A 20904-nucleotide genomic window follows, 5' to 3' on the forward strand; every position below is an offset into this window, starting at 1 on the left:
TGGGGGATATGTCCTCAATTTCCCCCTCAACTCTTTATTGAATGTTTTATATATGTTACTATTTTTTATTTATAGGAGCTTTTTAAAATTCTCTAAATGTTCCTTTTTTATATTATTTTGGTTCTGTTTTATGATCTCAGTGTCTTCTCTGAGGATTATGTTGATAGTTTTTTTCTCCTTTATGGAAAATTTCAAACATAAAGTAGAGAGAAAATAGTAGAAAAAAGATTTTCATGTTCCCTTCATTCCACCAATGTTTGTTTAGTCAACCCCTCACCCAGGTTGTCTTGAAGCAAATCCCAACTACCATATCATTTCACCCATAAATAGTTCAGTATATATCTCTAAGATATAAGGACTCTTAAAACATAACCTTAATATGTTGTAACTAAAAACAGCAGTTAACAACAGTTCTTTAATGTCATCAAATATACAACCAATATTTAAATTGCTCTGATTATCTTACGTATTTTTTTAAACAGTTGAATTGTTCAAATCAATACTGAAATAAGGTCCATACGGTGCAATTGGTTGATATGTGTTTTTGTGTTTTAAGACTCTTTTAATCTGTATTCTCCCATCTTTCTCCTTTTTTTCTGTGCAATCTATTTGTTTAAGAAACTGGGCCATTTGTCCTATAGAGATTCCCAAAATCTGGATTTTGCTGATTGTATTTCTGTGATATGAACTGATTTTGTTTGTTTGTTTATTTTGGACTCTGTCTTTTACTTTAGACACTTTCCTCAAATGTCAGATGCTTCTTCCTTGTCTGCTGTCTTTAAGAATGGGGAAAAACAAGGCTGACTTGAGCCTGGCTCACATGAGTGGGGCTCATTGGTGATAGATTCACTTGAGATGCTCTCCCTTTACTTGGGAACCAACAGTGTCAGTTTCTCCACGACCCTCGTCTTCAGCTGTGCAGATCACTCAGAGAAGAGCTTCTGATCCTCTGCCTGGAGGGTCTGGGCCTGGCCACCATCCTTCTGGGAACCAAGTGGGGAAAGGGACTGGGGCGAGCATCCCAGCACGCATGTGTTCACCCAGTGCCCAGCTTTCATTAGAATATCCCTCTTCCCAACAAATTGTGCCTAGTCCCTCACCCAGAGACCTATATTTTATACCTTCCAGAAAATACATCTTCAGACCTATACCAGGATGGGAGAGGGGCAACCCCTCAGCTGTGGAGTAGGAGCCTGGTGTGGGGAATGTAGGTATTTCTTAAAAGAAGTTCAATAGATCCTCTGTATTTTAGCTCATTCCTTTTATTGTCCCCTACTTCCAGTAATACCAGCAGTGCCTTTTTGGGGATTCTGGGTTGTAAATTGGGTTGATCCTGGATTTCTCCACTGCCAATTTAAGATTCAGTTCTGTCTACTTTCTAGCTTCCAAAATTTTATCATTTTTGTCTGCTCTCATGTTCTGACTATCCTAGCGGCTTTATGCCTTTTAAAAAAAATAAATAAAAATTTAAAAAGTAAAAAAAAAAAACCCTTCACTGGGATATGAGGAGGGAGCAGGAGTAAGTTCTTGTATTCAATCTACTATTCTTGGAATTCAGTTGACTTTCAATTATACTGGCTGAGGGATAATTGATCTCCTATCTCATGACTATTTAGTTTCTGATTGAAGCAAAGAATTAGATAAACTTGAGTTTTATAGTTGAAGAAAGATTTCTAGGGATGAAGCTATTATAGATCTTTTAGTTATTTGCAAGATGCATGAATACCAAGCACAACACACCAAATCTTCATGTTAAAGCTCACAAAGGTGGTTGTATAAAGACTCAAACTTTAAGTTTCTCACAAAACATAGACCTCTCCTACCTCAGAATAAGGACTCACTCTGTGACGGCTGTAAAACCAGCTGCTCCCGCAGCTGCTCAAAGCCAAGAAGTAGTTGGCAGGATCAAGATATTTCATCGGGTACAGGGCCCCATTCCAGACTCATATTGGCCAACATAGAAAAGTAGTCCAAGGCTGTCCAGGCTTCTTTAGACAGGCAGCTGGGAAGGCTCCTCTGTGTCTCACTGAGACTGGGTGTGGAGCCTTCTCTGGGGTCATCTGGAAACTCGTTAGTGTGATTCCTTTTTCTTGGATGAGTTTGGGGCACATTTTTTTGACCTAACCATAATGGCTGTCATCCCTGTTTAACACACATCTAATTCAATTAGATTCAGTGAGTTCTGCCTTATTGTAAGAATGATGTTAGATATTTTTATTTTCCTGAATTCTGTGGCTTTATAATTCCATCCAAGGAACAGGAAGTATACTAGTGGAGAATCTCCATTTACGATTGTTCTGAAGGTATATATTCTCTGTGGGAAACAAAGCGGGGCTATACACTGAGGCAGCAATTCAGGGATGTATTGAGGTACAAGTACCTTAGGGTAAAGTGTACCTATTGAGTTGAGTTTTCCTAGGAGTGGGGAATTCAAAGAAAGAGCAATAGTTGTTAAAGAAATCTCTTTCTACTGTAACTTCCTCTTTATCTCTAGTCTTTTTGTACAGCTTCTCCATAACTCCATCATAGCAGAAGTAGGGATTAGAAATCAATATTGATATGGAAGAATGGTGGGTTTTGTTTTGTTACATTTTATTACATTTTTAAAAGATTTCCATTAAAGGCACACATTTATAGAAAATTAATCTCTTTAGGACACATCTCATAGTGCTAGGTTAGTGAGATGTTTATTACACTCTATAGAATCTGATAAAGTAATAAATGCTTTATATTTTTCTACAACTTCTTAACATTAGTATGATTATTATTTATTATTATTATTATTTTTTTTTTGAGACAGAGTCTCACGGTGTTGCCCGGGCTAGAGTGCCGTGGCGTCATCCTATCTCACAGCAACCTCTAACTCCTGGGCTCAAGCGATCCTCCTGCCTCAGCCTCCCGAGTAGCTGGGACTACAGGCATGTGCCACCGTGCCGGGCTAATTTTTTCTATATATTTTTAGTTGTCCAATTAATTCTTTCTAATTTTAGTAGAGACGGGGTCTCGCTCTTGCTCAGGCTGGTTTCGAACTCCTGAGCTCAAACAATCCGCCCGCCTCGGCCTCCCAGAGAGCTAGGATTACAGGCGTGAGCCACCGTGCCCGGCATTATTTATTATTTTAATAATGTAACCCTTAAGTTGAAAACCATGAAAAGGAAAGTGTAATTCATGACACTTCTGAGATATCAGAGTTTATTGTAAACACTATTTGTAAACAATCTATTTGAAATGTTAATTGTGAAACATTACAAACTGTATAAAACAATAGTTTAAATTTAGTTGATTATAATTCCAGACCTTTTGGGGTCTTTTCATTTTCTAACTCACTTATCTAGTGATTGTGGGAATAAAAAAAAATAATGTATCTAAAAATACACTTTGAAAAGTGGCACACAAGAAGAATTTTTTTAATTAGTGCCAAACCATAGGCTGCTATGAGGAGTAAATGAGTGTTGTGTGTGGGCTGGGGGTGTGTGTGAAAGAAATTCCTGGTACATAGTAAACACTGTATAGTAAGTTTATTAAAGTATTAATATTACGGTTAGTAGTCACTAAATAATAGTTAACATTTACTGAACAGTAATTGTATATGCCATAGCTACATATGCCACATTATCTTATTTAATACTCACCAACAACAGTATGAGGTAAGTATTAGCCCAATTTTACAGATGAAGTAACTGAGGCTTAATAACTTCCCTATGATCACAAGTTAGAAAAGAAGGGAGCTGGTATTCCATCCAGGCTTGCTTGACTCCAGAACTAGCCTGACCTATAACACTATACTGCCTTTTAAAGATATCTTCCTCAGAAACCAAACGTGCATTATTAATGTACAATATGAGAGAAATTTTCTTATCAATAGATGCTTACAAATTAATACTTATTAAATATATTTTACTTTCCAATATAATTTATCTTTAAAATCACCGTGTAAAATTAGTCAGGGTTCCTGAATTATCTTGCTCATGTTCCACCAACAGCTCTCTCCTTTACTGTAATGAAAAATAGCTTGGCAATGTCAAATCTACCAAATCGTAGATCAGAAGTGGTCAGGTTCCTGGTCACAGCAAGTAAAATATATGCCTAAAGTATATTACAAACCATTAAGCCTTCTGAACCGCTTCATATTTGTCATGTGGATTGCCTGACTTCCCCTCATGTATAATTTAAGATTTCCCACTGCCTTCAGGAGCCCCTGAACTTCATTCCTTTCAAAGAGGTAAACTAAACTTTTTGTTATTAAGAATTAAACACCAAATAATAGCAAAGTCGAATAATACCAAGTCTATTATTAGGAAATCGGTTAGATGAGCATGGTAGTAGTTTCATAAAATAGAATATTAGACTACTGCTTAAAAGAGTAAAATAGACTTATATGGACAGGTGTGGAAAAATTTCCCATGAGTACTGTTACTATGTGGCATAGTATTATTACAAGAAAACAAACTGAACCTTGTGTGGAAGTGAGCATGGGGGGAGACTGTGTTTATATGTGTGTATTGCCTGGAATATTCGGGAAGGATACACAAGAAGACTGTTGACAGTGGTTATTTCTGGAGAGTGAGAGAGGGTCTGGGGGTGGAGTGGAGATGGAAAGTTTATACTCTTTAAATGTATTTTCACCATGAGCTTTTAGGGTAAAAAGGCTAATTGAAAAAACAAACTGGTGTTTAGAGAACTTAAAGCCAGTACACTAAGATGTTTTCCTTTTTCTCTTACCTGGAGAAAACCTGAGAAAGAGGATATTTTTGGTGTAGATAGTTAGACCATGACAGCTAGAATGAGGAGTCAATCAAGGCTTTGCCACTTGTTCTGAACTATATTTTCAACCTCATCTCCGTTCTGATTGTCTGTGCTTCCGCCACACCAACCTCCCCTTTTCGGTAGAGGCTGCCTTCACCGTGCCTGGCCTCAGCCTTTCCAGTGACTTTTACTGAAATGGAAGAATGCTTATGTAAGAAATAGATTTTTGCAAAACCTAAAAGAAGGATTCAGGGCAAAACAATGGCTCTCATTATGATTGCAAACTTATGGGAGGTGGGGAGTCAACTGAAAGGTTTAGTTCACCCTCTGAGTTTTAGTAGGCTGTGGAGATGCAAGATAATAATCACAAGGTTAGCATGGGACTCACTGCTCATTGTTTACTTTCCTAGGAATGCCTCTTTCATTTGAAAATTCAAAATAGTTCAGAGACTGTTAAGAAATACTGAATGAGGTTTGTATTGTAAAAGGGCATTTGTTGTTAAATTACTGTTTGCAAAAAGGACAGTAATTGTCATTGTCAGTTTATGGCAATTACCTTCACTTCATGGGAGACTAATTGTAGGTGAATTCCATTCTCTCTCACACTCTCTCTCAATATTTGTAGCCATTCGTAATTATCTTACCACCAAAATGATGCAATATTATATTGTCTATGATTAGTATTTACAAACAAAGCAGTAAATAGCCATGCCAGTAAGGATAAATCTAAAAATATAAGAGTCTCTGTAAACTGAGATCAGACTATCAGGTCCTTTCTCTCTTTAAATGCAGTGTTTTACAATTTAGCCTACATAAGGGGTAAACAGAAATAGAATTAGAACTACAGGCTCATTAACATATCGCCCTAAGTCACTGTTCATACGTTATAGGTATTTGATCATTATTATCCCATCACAAAAGTGGTTTTCTCATTCTATCCAAAGGGTTATATTCTTGAACAACTTCCCCAGTGTTGCTTTCTGATGTCTCTAAATATTTTTCAGCAAATTCTAAGTTGGAGTGAAATTGCAGCGTACCTTTGCACACACTCTGCCTGTTCTTGAACTGTCGTTGCTTTATTACTTTATGTATTCCAAAAAACTTGAATGACACCTACCAGAATGATACTTTTGCTCTTAGTGGCAACAAAGATGGTCTACATGATATTTATCAAGTTATTCCTTATAAATGGTAAGTTGTCTTCTCTGTGCACTCCTAAGCAGGTGGTTCTTTGCCTCCTAAGGAAAGACCAAATGGGATCTTGTGATATAAAAATGGGGTGGTTAAGAGAAAGTCAATAGGAAACCCTTCTCTTCCGGATGATCCTAGGAGGTCCATGGATATAGTCACATTCATCTTTCATCTTGCCATTCAGTTACTTGTTTTTAAAATTCTTTGAGTTATAGTCACAGTTCCTTAGAAATGATCTGAAGAGAAAACTGTTGTCCTTCAGCTGGCAGCAAGACTCACTGGCATCAGAGCCTCTTGTTTGGGACTAGGAATACTGGAAGAGGAGAAATGGCACATTCAGGCTTGCCAGCATCTGAAGCACATGGGAAGCGGACAGTGGCAGTGCCATTGAACGCTATTGAAATTCATCGGATTAAGAAGCTTTTCAGAAATAGGGAAATGGGAAAGTGGTTAGTGTTGTACTAATAGTGAGTGCCTATTTTGTAAACAGAAAGAGTTGGCATGTGTAGGAGATGAGTCCCGCCCATTGTTTTTAAAAGTTGAGCAGCTATTACTCAGTTTGTGAGTCATCTATGATGCCTCTGATAAGAGGTTCCAAGAATTCAATTCTCTTAGCCCCAGAAAGGGTGGGTGTGTGTGTGTGTGTGTGTGTATGTGTGTACACAAGCAAGGGTGTATACACTGAGTTCACTGCATCCTATTTATGCTGAGTTTCATCAGGCGCCTCGGTGCTATCCAAGGACAGAAGTGTGACCCCTATTTTGGTGCACTGTCTTTGTCTTAGCCTGCAAGAGACAGCTTAACCATACTGTCCACGGTCTTAACAGCATTATTCACCTCCACAGTGCATAGAATGCCTTGTCTGTGCACTCGTTTGGTTTACAGGAGACCAGGTGAGTCTCAGCACAGTAGGGCAGGTTAAATATAGTCCAGAGAATTGGATTTTTAAGGTTAGCTTGAATTTTATTACTCACAGTGTGATAGGTGGTTTAACTGGAGAACTGCTCCTGTGTGGGCCAGTTAGTTTTGCTTTGTTCTATGACCACAGACTTCATCTTATGTCAGGCACATGGTATCAAAGGTCTACGTCTGTATCGGGGTCAGAAAGCGACAGCCTGCAGACCACAGCCACACGCAGCCTCTTTTCGTGTGGCCTGCTAGCTAACAATGACTTTTACTTTTTAAAAGGAGTTTTTAAAAAAGATAGTTATAAAGTTTACATTGTTTCATGGGATCTTTATAACAACACTATTTATAGGGTATTTTATAGGTAAAGAAGGTAGAATTCACAGAGGCTAAGTGTCTTGCCCAGGGTGACACTAATGGGTGGGGAGGAAGGCAGCAAGTCCACTGGGTGCTCTTCTTAACCCTCCCACCTCTCCTTAAATGTGTGTTGTTATCATGAAAACGGAGTGGGAAAATATGAATGAAGCCCTAAAGCTACCAGTCTACTAGAATGGAAGTCCCAAATACCCACTGGGAACAGCATGTTCCTGTATATCAGTGGTTACATGGGATTTTTCTGTCACTCAGGAGTTACATCTTTAGAGTATTTTAAGGTGGTAAGGGTCTAGGTTTGAGAAGGGAAGCCAGTTGTCCTTGTGGAATGGAAGAAGAGGAACAAGGACGTGTCAAGAGTTAAAAATGGAGCACCCACAAAACCCACAACCCTCTACGAACTAGAGGCAAAAACAGGAAGTGGTAGTGGTACATGGCTTTCTTTCTTAGTGGTACAACTTCCTCATTAAAGCTCAGACCTCCTCCTCACTTTTTTACAAAGCACCAACTAAACTGATAAATTCTATTTTTATCAGCATACCTCTTTTAAATTCCTCTTTCTTTTTAGGATTATATTAGAGATTGTTTGACTTGGCCATCAGAGATGCATATTTCTTTTTCTAGACAAAACAAAATACCTAACTAACAGTGAGGCTAATTTTAAGAGAAGCTTTGCACCAAAGAATTTAGATTTACCTACAAGGGAAGAAATGAAAGGAATCCTACAAATAATCACCTCCACCTGCTCCCTGCCCAACCTTTTGAAACTACTCCTCCCATTCCCTAGTCCAATTTGCAAGTACTACACATAATCACATGTTACCAGATCCTAGTGTGATGGTCTCTGACCCTCAGAATTTTGAAATTTAATCAGAAGTTAGTGACTCAGAAGGCTACTTTGGAACTGAATAATTACATGTTTCTGCTCCTTTCTGTAAGTATTTTGTGAGCTCCTTAGTGAAACAGAGCTTGGGACTTAAACAAATGCAACTCCTCACACCCCGCCCCCCCACAAAAGAGTTGAAACAATAATACTGTCATTTGTTTTGAAAGGTTCTTTGTAGTTTTTATTTTAATATCTTTATTATAAAACTAAGATAATCATTAAAGACCATTTTGAAAATGCGTAAAACAAAGTATAAAGAAATCGCTCAAAGTCTCACTGTTTTAACACAAAGTCTGTTAACATTTTGATGTATTTCATTCTAAGTTTTTTGTCCTCTGCTTAGGTCTTATATTTTACACTGTCATTCTTCTGTGGACATTTGACTTTGACAGACAATGTAGCGTGGTGGGTAAGGACTGTGGAGTGAGACTACCGGGGTTTGAGTGCTACAACACTAGCTGTGTGACCTGAGACAAAACATTTAACCTCTCTAGGTTCAATTACCTTATCTGTAAAATAGGGATAGTAATAGTACCACTTATAAGTGAAATATTTTTAAAAGTGCTTAGCATGGGCCTGACATACATTGAATACCCCAAAATCTGTTATTAACAATGATCAACAAAGTGTTTTATTAATTATATTGAATCCCCATTAAAGTAAATTACACCTCTAAGAAACTCATTTTCATGTAAAAGATAATTTTGAATTTTTTCAAATATTTAAAATTTTCATATGACTTAGGGACTTGACACCTGTCCCTCTGTCTTTGCTTTCAGGCAGGTCTCCTTCCGTCTGAGCTTTCATTAAATGAAAGATTCTTTCTCTGTGTCCCCTTCCCTCCACTTAAGCTTCCCACTGGAATGGCTCCTCCAGGCCAGGAACCACTGTACCTGTCCAAACCTCATTGAGAACCTCTGGTTCCTCCCATGTCTAGCTTAGATGTCACAGTCCCTCGCTTCTCTTGCCCATACCCTAGTTCCTTTTTCCTCTAGCTCTCTGTCATACTAGCCTGGAAAGCCCCTGAATCTGAGCTTTTCAACAACACAGACAGGTGACAGACACCTTAACTTCCCGGTCTTCATCCTCACTTGGGTCCACCACACTGCCCAGCCCATCCGTCGTTCCTTGCTAGTGCTCTAGTCTCTTCAACAGTGTGTTCAAACCTTCCCTCACCTTATACAGGTGTTTGCCTTGGGAATAATTGGGGGTGGGATGCAAGAGTTAGCAGAGATAAAAGAAGAATGAAAAAGAGTGAGAGGAAAGTGTAGGAGGGTAGCGACGGTTGGGCAGTGTAGACAGGAGAAAAGAGGTAGAAGAGGGCGAGGGAGAGGCCAGCAGGAAGGGACAAAGAAAGATGGTTGGCCAGAAACAATACATTTCCTACAGTCTGTCTAATTTCCTTGTACTGGATTTTAAATTTCTCTTGTAAATATTCTGCCTCAACCAGCAGTATGTCTGTGAGTTTTGGAGGGAGGGCTGTGGGTTGCTGGGGACAGTGATAGATCAAAGCATGATTAATAATAAAGAGCACTTTAACTCTAGCTCAGGGAGTTTCTTTGTGGACTATCCTTATTTAATTAAGGATGGTAAAAGGTTTATACTTTTAAATGGATTTAAAAGAGGGAGAATTATAGTGTGGTGAGCTTCAGATCCCTTTTGGAAGGAGAAAGACATAGGGGAGGAGAGTTTGAAAGTAATATTTAAATATATGTCCTGGTGAAATAAGTAATGCTTGAGGAAGTTGACTAAAGGAAACAGACAAGACCTCGCTTTTCACACTGAAAGCTGGTCAGCATCCTACGGGAATGAGAATGATTGAGCCATAAATGCTTCCCGTCATTGCCACCTTACCTGGGCAGCTGCGGGTCATGCATTACAGGTAACTGAGCTGTAATGCTGTCCTGGCACCCCACTGTAGACAGTGTGGCTGGTGATGCTGCAATAGTAAGGTGTTTATGAGAACAACTGACATGTACATGCCACGGGCCAGAGCTCGAGGCTTTCAATCTTGCTACTCCAGGTGTGGTCCTTGTGTCAGATTTTAGTCTGAAATGTTGGTTCTTGGCACGCTCATGGCCGAAGAATGACCAGACGCACCAAAGTTAGACAAGCACAAAGATGAAGTTTATTGAGAAGAGAAAGATAAGATTATAAGGGCAAGAGCAACATATAGGTTTACAGAGCGTGATACATACACCAGGGATGATGACTAGACCCACTGTCACAGCAAAAGAGGAGAAAAAGGAAGGATGCAAAGAGGACCTGGTTATGTTCTGCATCTTGTTTTGTAGTGCCTGGATTGGGACCTCCCTTGTGGTTCAGAGGTCACCATGGAACCACTTTGATTAGACAGTTGGAAGCTGTAAGACCTGAGTCTTACTGCCCATGCGGATCTCCCATGAGCCTCTCTGAAAGCCCATTGTGTGGGGGTGAATCGCAGCAGCACCCACTTTCATCCCTAGGAGACCCGGAATCCCTCGCTATCTACCTAACATGTGGACCAGGAGCAGCAGCAGCACCTGGGAGCTTGTTAGAAATGCTGAATCTCACTCAGGTCCTGCACCAGACCTGCTGAATTAGAATATTCATTTTAACAAGATTGCATGTACGTGAAAGGTTTGAGAATAGCTGCTTTCAACTTTGGCAAGTGAGAGTCCTGCTAGGGAGGGTTGGTTAGGGTTCTCTAGTCTTTTGAGAGGAATGGGCCCTGGAGGAGTCAAAAGCACTCAGCTGCAAGGCAGCCCCGCACACCCCCACCTGAGCTATTTCTGGATCCCAAGCAATGACGGCTGCCTTACCTCCCCCCCTTCCAAGGGCTCCGATGCTGGGTTGGGAGGATGTCAGCTGATTTCTTGTTCTATAGCTAGGGTTTTAAAATACAGGCTCATCTTTCTTAAAGTTTTTGAGGTGTACTTTATATAATAAAATCCCCCAATTTAAAGGGTAGGATTTGATAAGTTTATCCAAATTCAGTTGGGGAGTCATCACTGCAATCATGGTATAGAGCATCTCAGTCACCTTAAATGTGACTGTTGCATTTGTTGCCACAGCTTTCCATTTTATAAGCATATGGTACTTTTAAAAATGAAATTTATTATGACATTATCTATATAATCTTTGGGTAAATTGTGGAAGACCAGAGAATTACGGTCCTGTCAGTATGATTCAAAACAAAGACAAATAAGTGTTTTTAAAGTAGATGTTTGGATGTTCATTGTTTAAGAGATGAATAAAAATTGTTTTGCAGCAAATAGAGTAAATATATCTAGGACCACTGTCAGAAATCTTAAAAAATCATGAATAGCAGCAGTATCCCAGAGGACTGGAAATGGCCTATTTCATCCCAGCTTTCAAAAGTGGCAAAAAGTATATCCCAAGCAATATTGTCAAACAAATTATTAAATAGCTTGTTTATATGCAATTGCTGCAGAAAATACTGCTCTGTAGAGGCCAAAAGAGTTTTCCTAAATAGTCACTAAACTAATATTATCTTTTGAGATCAGGGTGAATTAGTAGGTCACAGGACTATCTTAGGTGGGGGAGGGGATCTTGAATTTATTAAATAGCAAGATATTTGGCATAGTCTCACATAACTTGCAAATGAGATTCCAATATTTGTAAATCCATTGACTCTCAGCTAAAAGTCTGTTATGTGTGTGTTTGATGTTCATTGTAAGTAGGTAGATAAGTAAATTAAACTGTCATGGCCTGTCCTACAGTCTAGTAATGGAAGACATATGATAAAGCAATAAAATAAAAAGATTACTCTGGCTGCTGGGTGAAAGATGGATCCGAGGAGGCAAGGGAAGGGAGATAGGTAAAGATGATCCCAGCTGCCTAGAGGTTGAAGAGGATGGTGGCTTGGACTAGAGTGGTGTTGGTGGAGATGGGGAAAAGTGTGTATGGATTTGGGATAAATTTTGGAGGTAGAAATGGTAGGACACTTGCCAATGAATTAGAGATGAGGGATGAGAGAGTAGGTGAGAAATCAAGGAGATCAAGGATGACTTCCAGGCTTCAGGCAGTCATCTGGTCAGTGGGCCATTTCCAGACGGTCTTGTTCTATTCAAAGGCAGTACCAGTGGCTTGGATGAAGGCACGCTTAAGATAAGAAGCTAGAGAAGGTGGTTAATACATAAGTAAAAAGGATCAACAATTTAAGAAAAGATCACAAGACTAGAAAGGTGAAATATAATAGAAATAAATGTCCTGCACTTAGCTTCAAAAAAACAAGTACACGGGACAGAACCAGGAAGACTTAACCTAGTAGCAGTTCATACCAAAAGCTCAAAAAGAATGAAAAATGTGATGTGGCTGCCATAAAAATGAATTCCAGAATCAATTGCCTTAAAAGAAGCATGATGTCAAACTCAAAGAGATTAAAGCTCCTATCGTGCTTTGCACTATTTGGACCAAACTTGATTTTGTAGCATTGTGTTTGTCTCAGCACACAGCCTTTAGGAAGGGTGGTTGAGAAACTGGACCATGACTGAAATGTAAATGGCCCAAACGCACAGTTGAAAGAACTGGAGATGTTTAAGTGAAAGAGCTCAGTCTTAAAATGAGCACCATCAGGACTGTTAGATAGAGGAGGGATTAGGTTTGTTTCAAGTAGATTCAAATAGGTCCAGAATATAAAATGAGGACCCAAGGATAAAAGGAACAGCAGTGATTCGGTTCAGCCAAAGCACAGAACTTTCCAGAAACAGAATAGGTTGCATAATGTGTTCCTGTCAGAAGACACTTTGCAGAACTATGTGTTGGTGTGGAGCATAGAGGCTTCCTGTCCAGGGTGCAAACCCATCCTCGACAGGGTACTCTCTGAAGGTCTCTCCCAGATTCGGGAGTCTAGAATTCCAAGTTTCTCCTCAGGGGATGCAGAAATCTCCTGGGATGTCCTTGCACCACACCTTTCAAAGTGTCATTGACACAAGGACTCTCAAAAGTTCCTGACCCCATTCTTTACAACTCTAACTCTCCCGCCACCCCTTCCCCATGGCCTACGTACAGTTACATGTTCTAGATCTTCTTTTCTCCAAGGCTGAACATAGTCTGAAATACCACCTTGGTGACCCAGTTGTAAATTGCTAAGCTTTCATTCCGTGTAAATATGCCTTTTTCAGCCACCAGTTTTTGCCTTAGCCATATTAAAATTTTGGGTCAATGGTTAGCAGTGTGGAGGCTTAAATTATATCCAGATGAAATAAAAAAAGGAATCACTTGTGTTCCTCTGTGTTAGCACAGGAATCTTAGTGTGTGTTACTCTTTCAGGAAACTGTAATTATATGTACAAGTATCAATTTGAACAAATAAGGGTATAATCATGCTCAAAACAGAAATGTTCAAATAAATCATCAGATTCTCTCCAGTTATTCCCCTTTGCTCTTTTAGATGTCATAGTTTCTGTGTCTCGAGCCATCCCTGGCTTGTCTTAAATTATTCTAGTATCTATTAGAGTCAATTAAACAACATATTGCTTCTTTCTAAGAATCTGAATAAGGGGGTGTACTTTTTCTAAATTTTAATCCCATTAATGCCATAATCTGGTATAGTCTAAAGCATTCTTAGAATTTTACTCATATGCTTTGCCTCTTAGTGACCTGGTAGAAAAAGTTTTTTGTTTTATATCGGTTTTCAGTCTTGGAAGAGAAGATCTATTTGTATTTTGGGAGTGACAAAGAGAAGAGAGTCTTCAGAGAGCAGATGATTCAAGGCAAAGGCTGTTGGATTCTCACTCTAGGCCCTTTCCTCTGGGGTGCAGTGTTATATCTCTTAAACACAGGAGCAAGGGGGTGGTTTTCATCACTGTGGGGGCACCTTATTCTGCTGTGTTTAAGTGTGAGGAGGAAGACAGGTGAACACCCTGCTAAAATCTTCCCTGATCAACACTTTTCTCTCACTTGAGAAGGGAAAAGGAGTGATGGGAATTTGTGAAGAAATCTCTCACATCTTGCAAAGGCCGGAGCCCAGCTGAGCATCATCTACAAAGAGATCTAACCCATAGCACATGTTAAGAGGCAGCGGTGGGCAAGAGCCGTGTGGTTCCAGCAGCTACTAGCTGAGGGAACAAATGTTTCCTTCAAATGTTTCTTCTGCTAATTAACACCCAGTTCTCCCAGGGTTAGGGCCTTTGGTAAATCATTATGTAGATGTTAGTAATTATCCCTTCTTGCTAGGTGCACAGCTCCTATAGGTCATACTCTTTATTCATTAGCCTTGGGCCTATAGTAATATCCCCCGTCTCCTGGTCAGTCCCAGCAGAGTTGACCCAACAGGGCACATGGTCACTACAGAACACATGTGGCTTGTCCTAAGATGGCACCCATGCTGTCACCACCAGGAAGCCCATGCCATTCTGTGCCATACAGAAATCCTCTAGGGCTTGTCACATGCACAGACAGAAGTGGCCACTTAATGTTCAGTATCCCTGAAAACATGAGTCAACTCTGAGTGAAACTCAAAGTTTGTTTCTTCAACATAAATGTTGCTTATAAGATGGGAAAAAATCATGCCACAAATAGGTTCCGTATCTTATTCTCTCACAGAGCACATTAATCATGTTCCATGACACATTTCAAAACTACTAATTGGTTAATAAATGCTTAGTCTCAAGTCCTCGTGTCCCTCAACCAGAATAGGTAACAAGGGACTTACCCTCTTAATCACCTTCCTCACTCAAGGATCCTAGCGAAATAAATATCTGAATGCACTTCCTTAACAATCATCTTAACCTAAATTCCCCTTTATCGGCAGGTCAGCTTGGCCTTTACCCAAAGTGTTGGGTTTTCTGTTCTTTCTCCCAGTGTTTATTTTGCCTCTGCTGAGCTCTGCCCCTCTTTTGTTTTCTAGCCAGTTTCTGACAGTCCGTCTGTTCTGCTGTTGACCATTCTGTACTCCCTGCTTATCTCCCCATGGCTGCTTTGCATGCAGGAGAAACAAATGCTGCAGGACCAGAGAGAGCTAAGGAGCAGTCATCCTGCCTGGGGCGAGGGAAGGCACCTGAGGAGGTGGCATCTGAGCTGGGGCCTAGAGCAGGGGTTCAACAGGTGTACAGGGAGAGGGGAGTAGTGGGGAGGAGGCAGCCCAGGCAGAGAGAACGGCATGATGTGCCAGGTGCTTCTCAAACAGCACTTACTGGAAAAATAATTGCCTTTAATTACCCAAGCATGGAATCAGTTGCGGTGATGTATTATTGTTCTGGGGATATATTTTCTTACATAAGGAAGTGAACGGTTTCATTGGGGACTGAATTTTTTTTCTTTCTAATAAATAGAGTTTATTTTCAATTATCATGTCTATTGTAACAAAATGATTCAGAAATAATCTATGTAATCTCCCACATCATTTTAACTGTGCTTTTTTTTTTCTTGAGAAGGGTTTAATAAGGAGCCAGATGTATTAAAACAAAAACATGAGTTTGTCATTCAAGAAAATCTTTTCATTATACTTGCTTGTCAAAATTTTCCCATTAGCTAAAAGAGGTGCTTATTCATCTAAAAGGAACCAGGTGCAAAAAAAAAGCAAGTTATATTGGTGGTCCAGTGTATAGATGCAAAAATAGCCATAGCGTGACAGATGAAAAGAACCCTAGACATCATTAGTCTTGTCTTCATGTTGTAGGCGAGGGAGGAATCTGGAGATGAAAGAAGCTAAGCAAGTTGCCCAAAGTCACATGGTCACCCTTCTAGGGTCACCGCCAGCCTTTCTCTTCACTGCTCCCCATACATACTCCTTTCTGACACTTTCTCACCCAGATGTAACAGAGAGTACCCCATAGACGACAAAAGCTCCCTTTCATAATGTTGTTTTAAAATCAAATCAACTGAAATGTTCCCAGAGAGGTATTTGGGCTTTGAATTACGTTAAGGATTTGAACTGTTGGAGTCACTCAGATTCTAATGAGCACTTCTTTATTTGGTAGGACATTTTTATTGACGATTTTAAAGCAGTGATGACTAATAGGTTCCAAAATTTGTGTACTATTAACAAATAGTGTTAACCATATAAATAAGTCTTTGCCCTTCTAAAATGTAAGGTCAGAATTATTTTTTTGTAGTTATTACAACAAGATTTATTTTCTTTGATTTAGGATACTTTTGACTTCTGTGACATTGCTGTCTATATATTCAATAAACCTTCTATTGATCTGTTCAAAAGAAACAGGTAAGCTGAGAATATGTCTGATTTTGTTAAAGCCAGGGTGAATGATTTCCCTGGTGATATTGTGAACAAATGACGCTCTCTCTGCACAACAATTTGGTTATTGAAAAGAGAGACTACTTTGACCTACGGTAATTGGAAAACTGATGGTGGTGTTTATCTAGAGAAACAGTTGCAGCAAAATGTAAATTAAATTGTCATGGACAATGAACAACTAATATTGTCATTTAAAATGAATTCTCAATTATAACTGTTTTTCTAGTTTAAGATGATTTCATTTTAAAGGCTTCAGTTTTTCCTTAGGTCTTTATAAATCTAGAACAAAGATCTCACGTTTTTGTGTTATAGCTTCCAAAGCTTTAAAAGTAAACAGACCTTTCATTCTCTTTTGTGCATATTCCAAAGAGGAGATGTTCCTCCTGAGGCAGTGTGGGAGTGAGTGAACTGTGAAGAGACTTCAAACACTCTGGGCAGTGTAATACCTGAAGTGTTTATTTTCTATTCCTGGGACACTGGATTACGTTTGTAATACTTTGACTTTTACATTCGCTGAAACCACATTGGCCAGCTATTATTGTATATAGATGACTCCATTTAACTGGAACATTTTGTGATAAGTTGAGGATCTAGCCATTGTCTAGTTTAAACACCAGCCTTATGAGAAATTAAACAAAGGTTTAATTATAGCCAACCCATATCACTTTCTGTGAACCTTTCAAAAACATGAACTAAATTGTTATAAAGAAATATAAACACTTTTTTTAAAAAGGATGGTTTCAAATTTTAGTATTTATTGAGATGAGCTAGTTGAACACTTGAATTTTCCAGCAGCCAAATTATTCTTTTGACAGATTTGTCTGTTGCTGTCTTTTGTGAGTTGCACGTCTTTGAACTAAATTTTACAAATGATCAGAATTATTATGTCATAACTATTAAGATGTTTCTCAGCTTGTTATTATATTTAGAACACAGAGGCATTGATGTGATGTTATTAAGATAATTCTTTGTTAGGCTAATCAGTTTAGGTAATTAATTCAAAAGGAATCTTTGTCTCAACCATCAGGATTTTTTTTTCATCGAATCTTTATTTTGATGGTAGATTCCAGACCTGAGAAAATGATCACTGGGAATTTCCCCCTCAGTAAGGTAGAGATAGTTAAAAATAAGTCTTATGACCTAATAGTTTAATTGTAATGGTTTGGTAGCCGACTTGGAAAAGGAGAAATGGTGGTCATGTCTGACATTTTAAAAAGTCAAGAGGTTGTTTTATTATGAGAATGCCTTAACCCTTGCAAAGCCAAGGTAGCTATTTGTATGACTTGAGAAAGGGACAAAATAACTTGGGGGATGGTCAATAGAAGGATGAAATTTTGGCTGTTTTAACTTTTAGAATCGTGTCATTACCTGTGTTCTCAAATCTGATTTTTACATAGGCTGCATGGTTTATGAAAAGCTGGGAGAACAAGTCTTTGGCACCACAGGGAAGCTCGTAATCTTTGGGGCTACTTCTCTACAGAACACTGGAGGTAAGAACATGCTTTTCTATACATAACTTTAATACTGATGGTTGGGTGGCCACATGAATTTTAACATAATTCAAGTAGTTATTATCCTTATTGCCAAAATGGCACTTGGAAAGTAAAGCAGAGACAGCAGTCACTTTATTTAAAGCCAAGTATCCCGCGAGAGTGGCTAAAACTGCCTTTGTGTCTTACTGAAGGTTAATCTAAGAATGGCTGGTAGCTTTTTATATAGCTGGTAACATGAGCCTTAGTATCTTCTTTCTAAAAATGTTCTCATTTTCCTCTAGCAATGCTGAGCTACCTCTTCATAGTAAAAAATGAACTACCCTCTGCCATAAAGTTTCTAATGGGAAAGGAAGAGGCATTTTCGTAAGTTTCTTTTGGCATAACTAAAATGTTTTTAATTTAAATTTGGACTAACCAAAGTTTTTGCTTTATGAAAATTAGAGAAAGTTTTCCTGGGCTGTTTTTTTTCCCTTTGTTTGTTGTTTCAACGGTAAATTTCTTTGGGGTCATATAAATGAAAGAAGAAGGGAGAGCCATTTGAATATGAACATTTTAAAGGTAGATTCATCTGTCATGCTGTAAACAGTAGATACTGAATTTTCTCAAGAGCCTGAAATCTGTGTCTAGTTTCTGTGAAATAGAACAGATATAGAGTGTTTTTAATACAGAAGTGGAACATGCAAAAAAATAAAATAATATACATGAAGATCCTAAAATGAAGACCCTGGCCTCTTTCTTGAAGAGATACTGCATTTCGGGAGCGAAATGTACATGGGCCAACCTCATTAAAGGTGCAGCTAACCCTGGAAAATCTTGCAGCTACATTTGGCACTGCAATTATGTTGTGACTCCCTCTTGTTTAACAGTTCTTGTCAGTCTCAGTTTCTCTGTTTTCTTTCAAGGGAGAATCATAGAAGCCAAAATTCCTAGTGTTCCATCCTCAGGATTCAAGGTCAAATCCAAGGGATCAGGGAAAGAGGAATGCCGACCTGTTATGACTTGTTTCTTGCTGACATTAGACGAGCAAAACAAAAAGGAACTTTCTTTCTAAATAATTGATAGGACAAGTTGTAATCCAACAGAATGCAATGTATGCATTCAGCTTTGAAACCACGTAAATAATTCAAAGGAATGCCACATTTAGCCAATGAGGGAGGGAAAAAAACCAATGTCCCTTCTTCCGTTACACGGGAGTGAGGCTGTAGTAAATGAGTAGTGGTCGGGTTAAAGTGTTTGGGTAAAACTTGAATAATGATTTTTAAAATGAACGGTAAACTGAAATTAAAAAATTAATTAATTAATTTAAAAAATGGTAAAAATTGGTAGTAGTAAAAAATTAATTAAAATATATTATGAAATTTTACATTTGAGGAAAAAAGTCACTTTCTAAAAAAATATAACCTAACTACTGAAATGTTTTTCAGAGCCTGGTATGTGGATGGACGAGTTCTGGTGGTGATAGTTACCTTTGGCATAATTCTCCCTCTCTGTCTCTTAAAGAACCTAGGTAAGGAAAGATCTTGCTTTTACCACAGTCTACAGTGCCCAGATGAATCAGAAACGGATTAAAATTGAACAACTTTGCTCTCTGTTTCCACTTGTAGGGTAAAGATTAAGTGAATAATAAATCGCAAATATTGATCAGGCCCAACTTTAATATAGGATAACAACATTGGTCAGTATGTGACTTTCTCAATCCTTCTACTAAGCTGTGGAGGGGAGAAGAGAGGTTCTGGAGCCAGAATAGACAGGGCTATTTTCTTTTCTTTTCTTTTCTTTTTCTTTTTCTTTTTATTTATTTATTTATTTTTTTTTTTTGGAGACAGGCTACTCTGAAAGTCCAGAAAATGAAATTCTCCTTATATAAAGTCTTAAATATTCTGATCATTTAGACAAAGAGATTTTCAAATCTAATATCAAGACAGAAAGTTGCTTATATTTGTACCCCAAAGTATTAGGAATCACTATTAAATTTATAGAATCTCAGCAATCTCAATTATTTGCCTCACTGAAAGGCAGAAAGAGAAGTCAAAGTCAAAAATGGATAATCTCCAAGTCATATCCATTTGGTTTTGACATTTGTTTTGTTTTTATGCTTATATCTGGAGACAAGTATGCCTGATATTATGGGAATTTCATACATTGAATAATGAGGCCAGACTGCCATCCATGTCAAAAACCTCTAAAATACATATTCTTTAATTCTGGGCTAATTGGAGGCAGAAGTTTGGATTAAAGTTCTTCCAAAAATGATTATGAGCTGCAGTTTTTTGTTTTGTTTTGTATAGAAAATATCAGACCTCTGTAGCTATCCCGGAGGTTTATAAGAGATTTTTTTTTTTTAAAGACACTTAATTGTCTGGTTTCTGGGTCTATGTTTAGGCTCTTCTATACCTATAGAGGTAACTCTTTTCAGTTAGGTAGAGAAAGGCTCTTCCTCTGGGATGAGAATAACGCAGTCCCGAGAGACCACTTAACTCTGCCTTTCTGAAGACAACGGTGGCGACTGGAGATCTCCTAGGCATTCTAAGGGGAGCTAGGTAAAGGTCCCCAGATATTCAATTTATCACTTGAAATTCACTTTATCTGCTGTCTGACATCTGGGGAGAGAAGTATTATAATTAACATTCAGTATGCACACAATAAGTGCATAATAAAGAGCTATCAAGGGGATCTAGCAGTAAATGGATTTGCCTGTGGAACTCCTGCAAAGTACACCACCACAGATGTAGGGCCAAAATTGGGAGGCTCTTTCTCCTGGATTCTGGGAATCTACGTTCTCTAGTGTGCCAGGGAGAACTGGAGTCAAACACATATAATGTTTTCATTCAAAGCTCCATTTTTTGCCACACAAAGTAGCACTGTCACACCGTAAATCTTGTATTCACGTCGCCATGTATGTATGTTATTGGAGCCCCAAGCCATGTTGAAATAATGCATTGAAAGAAATGAGGTGATGAACGAAGTAATAGTAACAATTTATTTTTTCCTTTTTTTTCCCCCAAAGGGTATCTTGGCTATACTAGTGGATTTTCCTTGAGCTGTATGGTTTTTTTCCTAATAGTGGTAAGTGCTGATTGAAATGGTTAGGTTGGTTTTGTCATAGTACAA

General features: G+C 38.6%; 1 protein-coding gene across 4 annotated transcripts in view; it reads left to right on the forward strand.

The window, feature by feature from the left end:
* Positions 1-20904, forward strand: part of SLC38A1 (solute carrier family 38, member 1) — a 64165-nt gene that overhangs the window by 33921 nt on the left and 9340 nt on the right. For all 4 annotated transcript variants that reach the window (XM_012638468.1, XM_012638469.1, XM_012638470.1 and 1 more), the window contains 5 exons: positions 16194-16267; positions 17698-17790; positions 18075-18156; positions 19218-19300; positions 20801-20859. In XM_012638468.1, the coding sequence (XP_012493922.1) occupies positions 16194-16267; positions 17698-17790; positions 18075-18156; positions 19218-19300; positions 20801-20859 (391 nt within the window). The remainder of the gene's footprint in view (positions 1-16193; positions 16268-17697; positions 17791-18074; positions 18157-19217; positions 19301-20800; positions 20860-20904) is intronic.

This window comes from Propithecus coquereli, unplaced genomic scaffold (genome assembly GCF_000956105.1).
Source record: "Propithecus coquereli isolate 6110/MARCELLA unplaced genomic scaffold, Pcoq_1.0 Scaffold13, whole genome shotgun sequence".
NCBI lineage: Eukaryota > Metazoa > Chordata > Mammalia > Primates > Indriidae > Propithecus > Propithecus coquereli.